The 14,102-nt window shown below is 28.2% G+C and overlaps 1 protein-coding gene across 1 annotated transcript; it reads right to left on the reverse strand.

Moving 5' to 3' along the window:
• Window positions 1–463: 463 nt before the first annotated feature.
• Window positions 464–13,724, reverse strand: LOC139426223 (uncharacterized). Its single transcript, XM_087153046.1, has 2 exons — window positions 13,452–13,724; window positions 464–2,841 (listed from the first exon to the last, which is right to left on the reverse strand). The coding sequence occupies exons 1-2, from the start codon at window positions 13,483–13,485 to the stop codon at window positions 707–709; spliced, it is 2,169 nt and encodes a 722-aa protein (XP_087009172.1). The 5' UTR covers window positions 13,486–13,724; the 3' UTR covers window positions 464–706.
• Between the last annotated feature and the right edge of the window lie 378 nt (window positions 13,725–14,102).

The following is a 14,102-nucleotide window of genomic DNA, read 5'->3' on the forward strand; positions in this document are numbered from 1 at the left end:
CAAAATTGGTTAGGATTGTAATGCAATACGTTAAAAAAATACAAATAGAAAGTATTTAAAAAAGATACTGAATAAAAACCCATTACATGAATGTTTAAATATAAAAGTATTGCATGTAAACACGTGCAAAACATGTAATTATTTAAAAACTACAATGAGTCTAATAATGTGGTCTAATTATTAAAATATACTAATAAAATACCTGATGCAATAACTATTCCATATTTATATAATATATCATCTAATTAATTCAATCGTCGAATTTATGTAATATATCGTCTAGTTTATACACGATACGCGAACGTAAACGAGTGCAAACCGGTTTAAGTCAAGTAACGACAATGAAACTGTATAGTATCACCAGATAATTAAGATTTTACATAGAATCTTTTAGTGCGTCTAAATTGGCCTGGGACTGTATATTATATCTTCCTGGTGACTTTTTGAGGAAAAATAAATCACGTTAAATTGTTGATTTTTATTCAGGTACAACGATAATAAAAAAAATAAAGTTGTGACAATTAAATTAATTATTAAAGTTGTGACAAATAATATGAAGTGGATAATGTTTCATTGATATTAAACTACTAACACTGAAAAATGGAGTTACATATTTATCACAAAACAATTCATCTTTTGACAGTGATTGAGCAGTGAACATGATTTTATTTAAATTCGTTTTTGATCGCAAAAAAATGTTCAACTATCATGTAGTATCCTTCTCAACAACATTCTCCAGTAAATCAAGGAGAGCTGAAATCTGTGAATTCAATTCATCTTGGAAAGTGTGACTAGTCTTCTGATCCAGAATTAGTGACTTTAATTCTGTGACTGTATTTAGGGATAGAGGCGAGGACCACTTTACGATTTCTTTCACATGATTCCAGTCAGCATCAGTTAGTGATTGCTTTAAGATTAGATTCTTCTTAATTCCTTTCTCAGATAGTATAAGTTCATTTTTGTATCGTTTCACTTCATTGATATTATCAAAAGATGCATTCAAAAGCAAGGTGGCACTCACAAAAAAACCTTTACTCAGTGCATACGCTATGCAACTACGACAAATAAGTCGAAACTCTGCAACATTTTCAAGAGAAGACAAGTTGTAGTTTATAAATTTTTCTAACATATCGCCTTCTCTTTTTGATACAATGAACGGCATGTCTATGAAACGCTTGAAAAAATAATTATCACACTCTCGCAAGAAGTCTGCTTTAAATTGTTGAATTTCTTCTCCTGTCTGGAAATACCAATTCATGAACTGGTCCACAAACTCATAGTTGGACAAAAATATTAACGTCAAATAGATAACATGTGGAGATGATCTTGCTTTCTTAAATGTTTCAATTCCCACAGATTGATAAACCCATCTAAAGAAGGACTCAACTGCTTTGATGTTACCATCGCATATCCACTCAATACAAATATGCCAATCGCCAAATCTAATAAGCCACGATATAAGTCTATCTTGCTCTCTTTGCTCTATAAGATTAATTTTATAGGGATAACATTCTGGTGGCAAGGTAGATTTTGATAATAAGGCGTGATGCGAATTCAGATTGCTTGAATAAATAGCACGCTTAAATTCAGGCCGACCAAACATAAAGCAGATAAATAGTTTGATCTCTTCTTTGGAAGCATTATTTAATATCCTAACAGCCATGCTTAGATTTTCTAATTCCAGCAAACGCAACAACACTACGAGGCTAAGTTTATTTTCCAGAAATGATCGTCTTAGTCTTAATGGACTGGCACTCCATATTTCTTTAAAAATCATCATTTCATTTCCCCTTTTACTCATATTAGAACTAATTTTCTCCATTATACGTAAATAGATGTTTTCTTGCAGATTATCTAATTGTTCAAAAATCGTAGACAAGAATATTCTTTGATATGGCCAACTTTCAAACAAAAACACTAATACGCGAGAATAATTCCGAAAAAATTCGGTCATTTGAGTTAAGCGATTGACGTGAGATAATAAAAAACATAAAACATCTATAGTTTCTGAAGAATCCTGATAATATATATGACTTAGACCTCTCATATGTTGAGTGGCTTGCAAAAGCCACTTACTCAAATGATCGTTTTTCTCCTGCTCCGACAATTTTTTCCAAAAATACTTCAGGGCAACTATGTTACCAATTCGAATCGAGCAAGCAATCATATTTACATCAATACTAAAGTTATCATCGTATGTGTTTTCATGATCTATGAGTCTAGTTAGAAAACTCCCTAAATTATTGTCGAGGACACATGTCCAATATGTTATCAAATTATCCCTGTGTGTTCTAAACTTGTTCCTAAATTTATCTGGAATTTTCTCCCACAAAATTGAAGCATATTCCCCTAAACAGTGAGAGCAGGCTATCTCATACAAATCGCAAATATCTAAGCTTCCTAAGCATCCATTATCGAATAGTTCCTTAAGGGATTTCACTATGTCAACTGTACCCTCAACTGTCCAATAAATTGTACCACGCTTCATGTAATACTCGCAGAGGTTTCTTTGATATCCTGTCCATCTATAGTAACTACGAAGCGCTTTCGCCAACTGCCACCTAATGGGTCGAATAACGTATGAGATTTCGGTCTTCAGCGATGAGGGCAAAGAGCTATTGTACAATTTGTTTAATATTCTTCTCTCCAACTCAGCCGTATATCTGTAGTAATATAAGGGATAAATTGTTATTTCATTCCTTATGTCAGGCGCCGTCAATAGCCCAATTGCAATCGACACTACTGCAATATGCTGCAGGGAAGGAGGGTCAGAAAAATGGTTTATGAAGTCAGCTCTTTCAGTCGATTCTGTTTTTGAAGTTTTGAGTGTCCAGACTCCATCTGTAAAACACAATTTTTAACTGTAGTTTTGAATTAAAGATTCGAATGAAAACAGTTTAAAGAACATAATGCATACGTAATTTATCATGAACCTAAGTCATACATTTAATCTATATCCAGGGCTGTCCAACTGGTGGCCCGCGGGCGGCACGTGGCTCGGCAGCACATATTGTGCTGCCCGCCAACTTCTTATTCAGGCTGATCAGCCTCAGTTTTCCCATTAAAATGTAAGCAAATTGTTTTATAATCCTTCTGTTCCATTGTTTTATAATTAATAATTCAACTATTAATTGCTATTGTATAAGAGGTAAGAGGTTATTGTTCAACTTTTTCAAACTGCGGCCCGCCAGGTGATCAGTGACCGGAATTCTGGCCCGTGGGTTCTTTGCAGTTGGACAGCCCAGATCTATATGTTACTGGTTAAGAAGAAATCAAGTGTTGTTTACAATACTTGGGCTTTGTCTAATGCAATTTAGTTATTATTTTATGATTTTTTTTCTTCTTTTTTTTTTGCTTTTAAACGCAAATATGTATACTTTTTTTAACTTGAGATATTTTTAACGAATCGGTTATTGAATACATTTTTGAATACCAATTAATAATTACTTCTTTGTGGTATCGCGCAGTGACAATTTCGTGTAGTTCAATCAACTGGTAGTTGCAGGTGGCCAGCATAAAATATTAGTAGTCGTATATTGATATAAGCAAGATATATGGTATCATTGACTCTATATTTTGTTTGAGCTTGTAGTATGATGAATGATTCTAGTTTTAATCTTTGTAAATCGCATAGAAAGTGATATGCATTAAGAAATCTTATTAATCGTATTTAGTTATACTAAATGCTATTAATACATTTTAATAATTCAAAAAAAAAGAATGTAAAGTCAATGAACTATGCACATTTGTGTTCAGAGGAAGGGGAGAGTCGGGTAGCCCCGCTCACTTAAGGAGTATTGCTTATATTTCTGTATAATAATGAGTAATAATCAATATTTTTGTATGTTTCGATTGTTTTACCATCTAATTAAATAATGCAAAAAGAATAAACCAAAAAAGAATAGTTTAACTTCAAAAATAGATTTTTAAAAAAACATGTTTTTCAGCTCTTTTCAAAATGTGTCGGGTAGCTCCGCCCAGTTACAAAAATTGCTGTTTTTTCAGGTGTAAAAGAAAGTGACCAATGTATTGACAATAGATAAACCTCATTTATCATTCTTATCACAAAATTATTTTATTTATTGCATATTTATATACTTTTAGTGAATTCTATCATTTAATAACAACAATATTTGTTGTTAAAAATGCATATAACATTCAAATTTGAAGAAATAAAATAATAATCTTTGCAACCGTACTTTTATCGACGAAATAAAATTGGGCGGTGATACCCAACATTCATGTGAGCCAATTACCCGAATAGTTACCCGAAATCCAATTTTTTTGTAAATTTGTAATTACTCGAACAATTTTTCAAAAATAAACTTCTTTCTTTGTGCAAATTAAACTTAAAACTACATACTTTAATGCTGTATGTATAGAAAAAATTATTTTTTTAGTATTAAAATGAAGTTTAATGGCAACATTCAACCAATTTTTCTTAATTTCATGACTACTGTATTCAACATATTTTCAAAACTATTGTTTACCATGTTACCGGCTGCATAAATACTTGAAACTTTGAAAATAATCTTTTTTTAATATGACAATTAATGTCCGATAGCCCATTGACTTGAAAAAATATTCTATACATATGAAATTGACTGTGAGCAGGGGTACCCGCTGGGCGGGACTACCCGACTCTCCCCTACATAATTTTTGTAAGAAATTCAAAGAAAATGTGTTTTAGTGTCTGATTTCGTCACTATAAATATAGACTGCACTAATTGATTAGCATTGTTATTTATATAATCTCGAAAGTAAAGTCTAGTTTCTAAATGCATGATACATTTATAAATTTCTGTTTCTTTTCTTTTTTTATTTTACTCTTCTTACTAGTGATTTTTCTAGTTCTTTTTTTATTAAAAAGCTTATTATAGATGATTATTTCTTCTAATATTATTATTTTTAAGAACTCTAATTATGTAAAAAAAATGACGTAGCTAAATTGAAGTGATAAATTTTAAAAATTAAGTTTAAGTATTCATATTTTTAATAAAATTGAGCTTTAAGTTTTATATACAGTGTGCAATCTAAAAAACTGCACACTGTGGACACCTCTTAATCTAAGAGTTATGAACAGATAATAAACCCGCTGTAAATAATAAACCCGCAACCCCCGAGATGCGGGAGGAGGAGTATGACCCAGAAATGATACACTATGATTGGAATGCCCAATTTGCGGCCCACGGCAGCACCAGAATATAATACGTAAGTTTTTTCTTTAAAGTAAAAAAAGTATTGGAAATTTTGAGTTGCCAAATTTAAGTCAATACAGTTTTTCGATCGCTTTTTTCGGTGGTTGTCACAACAAATTTCCGAAGAACGAAATTTTAAAAATCCCAATATTTTTATTTCGACAAAATTATGATACGTGAATTTCAAATTTTAGTAATCACTTTTATAGATCTTTATTTATGTCCAGTTTATGGTTAATCTAAGTGACTTTTCGATCGTTTTTTACGAGATTATTATCGGATTTCCAAGTGTATTTTAAGAACCAGGTAAGTGACATGCTTAGTATTTGCTGTGACAACCACCGCTTTTTTCGGTGTTTGTAACAACAAATTACCGACAAACGAAATTTTAAAAATCCCAATATTTTTATTTCGACAAAATTATGATACGTGAATTTCAAATTATAGTTATCGCTTTTAAAGGTTTTTATTTATGTCCAGTTTATGGTTAATCTAAGTGACTTTTCGATCGTTTTTTACGAGATTATTATCGGATTTCCAAGTGTATTTTAAGAACCAGGTAAGTGACATGCTTAGTATTTGCTGTGACAACCACCGCTTTTTTCGGTGTTTGTAACAACAAATTACCGACAAACGAAATTTTAAAAATCCCAATATTTTTATTTCGACAAAATTATGATACGTGAATTTCAAATTTTAGTAATCACTTTTATAGATCTTTATTTATGTCCAGTTTATGGTTAATCTAAGTGACTTTTCGATCGTTTTTTACGAGATTATTATCGGATTTCCAAGTGTATTTTAAGAACCAGGTAAGTGACATGCTTAGTATTTGCTGTGACAACCACCGCTTTTTTCGGTGTTTGTAACAACAAATTACCGACAAACGAAATTTTAAAAATCCCAATATTTTTATTTCGACAAAATTATGATACGTGAATTTCAAATTTTAGTAATCACTTTTATAGATCTTTATTTATGTCCAGTTTATGGTTAATCTAAGTGACTTTTCGATCGTTTTTTACGAGATTATTATCGGATTTCCAAGTGTATTTTAAGAACCAGGTAAGTGACATGCTTAGTATTTGCTGTGACAACCACCGCTTTTTTCGGTGTTTGTAACAACAAATTACCGACGAACGAAATTTTGAAAATCCCAATATTTTTATTTCTTCAAAATTATGATACGTGAATTTCAAATTATAGTTATCGCTTTTAAAGATCTTTATTTATGTCCAGTTTATGGTTAATCTAAGTGACTTTTCGATCGTTTTTTACGAGATTATTATCGGATTTCCAAGTGTTTTTTAAGAACCAGGTAAGTGACATTATTAGGGGTGCTTACGAATCAGTGAAAATAACAGGGTGGTTGTCTCAATATGGGTAAGTTAGATGCAGCAGATTTTTTTTTTGCTTACACTTAATCTACACATAATTTATTTTATTTTATAACCATCGTTGAACAACCGTCGCACATTTGGGACTAATATTCAACTCCGTAACTTAGTAATTTAGAGCCCAACACAAAACAAAAGAGCTCCAAACTAGTTATCTTAGAAACCCCTTTTATGCAACATACCCTCATTTGCGCTATATGGAGTAGAAAACCACAAAAACCTCTCATGGTTAGTCTGATGGCAAGAGAACTCTAACCCATGACTATCACTGAGGATATTTTACGTCAGCACTGTCGTAAGTGCGAGCTTGGTGTGGAATTCGTATAGATAAACTACATTTAACATCACTTGAAGTGAAATTTACTATTATCTAGTAAATTCCTCTGATATATATATATATATTAAATATATAGTACCCTTCCAAATTATTAGGGACACTTAAAATTTCTAAAAAATTGTAATTTTTCAAAGTGTCATAACTTTTTCAAAAATGAATCAATTTTCATAAAAATTACTGGATATCATGTTCAGGTCTTCTACTTTCACCTAAAAGTTACTAATTTAATTTATCTCAGTTTTTTGCAAAAATTTACACTTTCAAACAAAGCAATTTTTTTTTAAAAAAATGTCAAGTCTGACAAGTTGCTACTTCGTAACAAAATTTTTTACATAAAAATTATTACTTACACAAAGTACAAGTTATTAACTTTAAAACGCGCTAACGTAAATGACCTTACGATTTTTTTTGACCGAGATATGAGATTTTGAAAATGTTTCGCCATTTATAGTGAAAAGTGAGTTGTGGCAGTATTTTTGGTGAAAGAAACCTGGAATAGCCCAGATATTATTGCAAAAGCAAGAGCTTGTATTAAAAGTATGCCGCGAAGAATAAACGCAGTTATACAAGCAAAAGGACATGTTACAAAATATTAAGATTTTTTTATTATATTTGTTTTTATAAAAATGTTTTTGAATTTTATAATAAAGTTAAATTTCTTGAGTCGTTTTTTAAAATTTTATTGCAAATTTATAAATAATGTTCTTGGTTGTAATAATGTTTTAAATAAAAAAACTTAATTAATCCGATTAAGAAAGTTGCAAAAAAATAATACTAAATACTAAATAATTTTCGAATTCACATTAATTTCGTTTTCACTTTAAATGACAAAAAAGTTTCAAAATCTCATATCTCAGTCACAAAAAATCTTTAAGTCATTTACTTTAGCGCGTTTTAAAGTTAATGACTTGTACTTTAATGTGTAAATAATAATTTTTATGCAAAAAAATTTGTTACAAAGTAGCAACCTGTCAGACTTGACATTTCTTTTTTAAAAAAAATTGCTTTGTTCAAAAGTGAAAATTTTCGCAAAAAAATGAGATAAATTAAATTAATAATTTTTAAGTGAAAGTAGAAGACCTGAACATGATATCCTGAAATTTTTATGAAAATTGATTCATTTTTAAAAAAGTTATGACACTTTGAAAAATGACAATTTTTTAGAAATTTTAAGTGTCCCTAATAATTTGGAAGGGTACTGTATATATATATATATATATATATATATATATATATATTAAATATATATTATATATATATATATATTAAATATATATTATATATATATATATATATATATATATATATATATATATATATATATATATATATATATATATATATATATATATATATATATATATATATATATATATATATATATATATATATATATATATATATATATATATATATATATATATATATATATATATATAGTATTTACTAAAAAGATGTAATTTTTTTTTAAAAAAAAGTTGTTATATGGATCATGATGTTATATGACCATATGGATTTGAATGATTGCTTTGAATTCTTAGATTTTTGTGCATTTGCAATGTACCTAAGTTAGTAGCGAGCGAAGCTAGCTTGGTTTGCGAAGCGAACCATATAAGATTGCGTAGCAATTTTCGGGAGTTGGCGAGCATTAACGAGCAGGGGGCGCAGCCCACTAGTATATCACTTTTCACTATCATATATCACTTTTAATACTCATATTTTTTTACACAGTGTCGATATTAAAACTGCGTAGTTTTATTAATATCTATTAATATTTGGTGATTATTTAAACTGCACTGACATAATGAATAAAAAATAATAAAAATATTAAAGTATGTGCAATAAACTCTTTTCTTGATCGAATAGGACTGTAAGCAAGCCAAATATCTCACTCATATTGGATGCAAACTTTAAATGTCGATGTCTCGGTTAGATATTAAATTAGGTTGATTTTAATTATCTTTTTGCAAGGGACTATTATATTATATTATATTATTAACCCTTTTTGTCTTCGGGAACCTTACAAAAATTTAAAATTTTAATCTAAAATTCACATTTATACCTTTTAACTATAATGTATGTGTTAAACAATATAATTTCTTTTAATCTTGTGGAAATATAAAAAAAATTAAGAAAAAAAAATTATTAAAAAAAGTGTCTTTTTTAGCGACTAATATGCTGACAAAAAAATTAGCAAATGCTTGGTTTTAAAGTGCATAAGATTTTATTCAAATACATTAAGTCTAATTTAGTAAAAAATATTCCAAAATGATGCTTTTAATAAATATTCAGCATCATTGTTAGACATAGAACTACACATTTGTGATTGAAAATTTATTCTTTAGTTATAAAAAAGAACTTGGTTAAAATCTGATGTATCATTATAGGCTACACCGTTTAAATGTAAATATATATTTAAAAAAAAGATTCCTCAAAAGTTTAGTAAAAACAATAAATAAAATAAATGAAGAAAGATGTACAAAAAATTTACATTCCAAATGAGTTATTTTCATTATTATGTGTCTTTTATTGGTTGCTTTAAAAAAAATTCATCTTCAAAGCTTAAGGAGCTTTAAATGTTTTTTCTAAATAACATATGTTATATGTTTCTACATAACACATGCCTTGAATATATGTTCAAGTATAAAAATATAAAATCATAAAATATTATTTCAGAAAAAACAGTATTTTAGAAAAATTAAAAGGGAATGATTTCCAGGTCCAGCTGATTGAAAAATACCACGTAACCATCAAGGAATGACTTTCTAGAAGCAAAAAATTCCTCTTCGACCATATTTCATATTTGTGTAAAATACTCTAAATACTACACAGTAAAATAAATAAATAAATAAATGAAAATCAGAAAGCTGTAAAATATGCAACAATCGTAGTTCTTAAGTAATAAATTCTAATATTTTCAAACTAAACATGTTTTGCAAAAAGATAAAATTTTTCTTAAAAGTAACAATGAATAAAAATAAATGATAAGCGAGAGCAGCTTGTGCAGAAATAATTATTTTTTTAAAAAAAGTGTCTAAAACTAGATTTTCATTTTTAAAAAAACTATTTTTATTTTCCTAAACTCGTCACAATCGCTGATATGTTCAAACGCAGATTACAGAAATGTGAAATAATAAACTAGTATTTGCATTATAATTCTAATGAAATTGTACTTGTATATATATTATTTATTTCAAATTTTAAAATATCACTTATGACTCTGAAGTTCATATTTAATAATTAAATGCAATTATGTTTACTTTTTACTAAAAAATTTAAATATTATCATAAAATCTATATGCATATTTCTCTTACACGGCGACAAAAAAAAGCCTCATTACAACTCCCCGAATGGCAACGCTAGAAAATCGACTAATGATTGCCGCTAAAAATGTCACATGCCAAATCTAGCTGAGGTGGCTCAACATATAGCGCTTTTAAAAACGGAAACTGAAATAACCAGAGTGCATCAGCTGCGGCAATCTCATACTATTAAGCTAGGCAGAAGTGAGTAGTCTTTGTCGATAGATCTCTAATTTAGTATTTTGTTGAAAGCGCTTTTTTTTCACGAATTTATATATTACGAATTTATTTGACGATTTTTGATTTATACTACGAATTTATTTGTTCCATTACTGTTATTCATTGAAAAATGAGTCTCAGTCGTGCTGTTACGCTTTAAGATTTTATACTATAGCACATTTCTAATGGATTTAACGAATTACATGTCATTTATTTGAATTCAAATTTATTTTAATGACTTAGTATTTACTAAAAAGATGTAATTTTTTTTTAAGAAAAAATTTTGTTATATGGATTTTAATGATTGTTTTGAATTCTTAGAACTTTGTGTATTTGCAATGTACCTAAGTTAGTAGCGAGCGAAGCGAGCTTGGTTTGCGACGCAAACCATATAAGATTGCGAAGCAATTTTCGGGGGTTAGCGAGCAGGGGGCGCAGCCTACAAGTATTTATTAACAATGCAATTAATGTAATTTGTATTTCTTACAATTTTTTGAAACTCAGTCGCAGTAGCTGATATATAACAATTTTGATGACATGTTAAAATAAATTCATAAATGCAGATTTGCAATGTATTCATAAACTATTAAAAAATGAATTGCCATTTACGATTGCAATTAGATAATCACTTATTTTACCAAAATTTGTTATAAAATAATTATATAATCTGCATTATAGGGGAGAGTGGGGTCAATTGTAACAGGGTACGATTGTAACAGAGCAAAAATTTCGAGTGTCGGGTTCTAGATTTGGTTCCTAGGTGGTGCACAAGGTATATTTAACAAATCTACATGTACATCCCTGATGGCAACCATTTTTATGTACTTTTGAAAGAGTTACATCACAAAAGATATTTTCACGTCACGCAAGTACTTTTTTTGGTATTTGAATATTTTATTGTAACAAAGTAATTTTGTTTAAACAAATAAAAATTAGTAACCGAATATGTAAGTGGACACCTTAATTAACATTTCAATAAAAAAAAGATTAGTTTTGCTAATTAACTAGCATTGTTTGTAACAAATAAAGCTGAAATGGCGTCTTGGGGACAATTGTAACAATAAGTAAAGGGACGATTGTAACAGCTGAAAATAAATAATTTTATATTTACAAACCATTACTTAACTGTTTAAGAACCACCAATAGTGTCCTATAGCATTTATATTATGTTGCATGTGCATTATTTTATTTGTCACCTTTCACAGCATAAATTAAAATTTGTAACCCCTTAAAGTTAAAATTTAACCCTTTAGGTCTCTGCTCATTATTATTTTTACTCCTAAAATATCACTACTATTTTGATCAATAATAAAATATATCACAACTATGATAATATGTATAATTAACTATGTTTTAGTTGAATTTATGAACTGTTACAATTGATCCCGTAAGTGGGGACAATTGTAACAAGTGCACGACTGTCAAAAATTGTTAATAACTAATATAATAATATTTAAAATCAGGTATTTAATTTTTTTTCTAGTAGAGGATAGTCTACTTTACTCGTCTGTCAATTAATACTAATAATATATTGGATTTTTTGTTAGTTAAAAATAGTTAAGTAAAAATTTTACCATTGACACCACTCTCCCCTACTCTTTTATTAAAATTTTTAGCTTCAACTTCTTACTTTTTTTCTTAACCTGGTCTCAATAGTTATCATATGAAAATATGGATAGCGCAAATGTATATAAATCAATAATTTCAAATTTATAGCCTATTCATAAGTGACCTGTTTTCATAACAACATTCTACAGATTAACGAAACAACATTTTACAGATTAACGAAATAACATTTTACAGATTAACGAAACAACATTTTACAGATTAACGAAACAACATTCTACAGATTAACGAAACAACATTTTACAGATTAACGAAACAACATTTTACAGATTAACGAAACAGCATTTTTACAGATTAACGAAACAACATTCTACAGATTAATGAAACAACATTTTACAGATTAACGAAGCAACATTCTACAGATTAACGAAACAACATTCTACAGATTAACGAAACAACATTTTTGCAGATTAACGAAACAACATTCTACAGATTAACGAAACACCATTTTACAGATTAACGAAAAAAAGTTCCTTCGCCCAAAGTTAATGAGGAAAGCATTATCTATTTCGCATTAAAATTTAATACATTTTATTACTAACAATAAATCTTCACATTGAAAATTATTTATTAGCATTTTATTTTATTTTATTTCAGTTTACTACAGTCCCTGGCCAAATTATTCGAGGCACTATAAGAGTCTATGTAAAATCTTAATGATCAGATGATACTTTACAACTTTTTGAAACCGGTTTGCACTTTTTTACGTTTGTGTATTAACTGGTTTAATTAGACTATAGAATAAATTACGCGATATATATATATATATATATAGAATATTTATTATATCAGGTATTATACCATGTTAGTTAAAATTATTAGACTTATTGTAGATTTTTATTAATTACATGTTTTGCACGAGTTTATATGCAATACTTTTATATTTAAACACACATGTGATGGGTTTTAATTCAAAAGATTTTTTATATATACTTCCTATTTGTATTTATTTTTAACGTGTTGCATTACAATGCTAAGCAATTAATACACGAACATAAGTAAGTGTTAACCGATTTATGCCTCGTAAAAAAATTATATATATATATATATATATATATATATATATATATATATATATATATATATATATATATATATATATATATATATATATATATATATATATATATATATATATATATATATATATATATATATATATATATATATATATATATATATATATATATATATATATATATAAATTTAAAAAAAGCTCTTTTTCAAAAGTTAATAAGGAACTACTTATCTAATGCGCATTACAATCTTAGTAAATTTTAGTACCAAAAATAAATCTTCACATTAAAAAAATTTAATGAGTATTTTATTATAATTGAGTTAACTATTTATAGAATGGGTATAAGTACTTACCATTATCTCTTACAATCACTTCACAACTACTCATGTTCGTCTGAATAAACTAAACTATATTTATTTTCTTGAGATACCTTGCAATCATAGGACTGACCCCCGAACATTTCAGAACAGTTCATTCCCAAGTGCATATGTTGCCCATTCATCAATGTCGACTACGAATTGTTCACTTCCTTGAATAACCACACCCTTACTAACTCTCAAATCAATGTCCATTCCACCTTAAGTTGGCACTGGAGAGAAAGGCAGGTTGACCGGATTACAGCCATTGTCATGGAAAAAGTCAGTTGGGGGATGGGGTAGCAAAAAAGGGGTAGAAAGTGACCAGTATTGGCGTTTAAGAAAGCAAAACGCCGATTTTTTTTTTTTAAACCAAGAATCGTACAAAAATTTTGAACAGAATACGGAAAAGAACACGATTTTTAGAAGCATTTCTAACAATTATTATTTTAAGATACTAGTTGTAAGCTGATTTCTTAATTAGTATTTAAAAAGCAGATTTTCTTATTACGATTTTTTAACTAAAAGAAACTAATTTTAAACAATAGAAAAAATATATATATTTAAAAATATTCTTTTTTGCTGAAATCTAAGTAAAAAAAGAAATGCATAGATGCACATGAATACTTTTTTTTAAATATTTATTTT

Source organism: Parasteatoda tepidariorum, chromosome 10, assembly GCF_982258835.1.
Source record: "Parasteatoda tepidariorum strain Cologne lab strain chromosome 10, Ptep-v5.0, whole genome shotgun sequence".
Taxonomy (NCBI): Eukaryota; Metazoa; Arthropoda; class Arachnida; order Araneae; family Theridiidae; genus Parasteatoda; species Parasteatoda tepidariorum.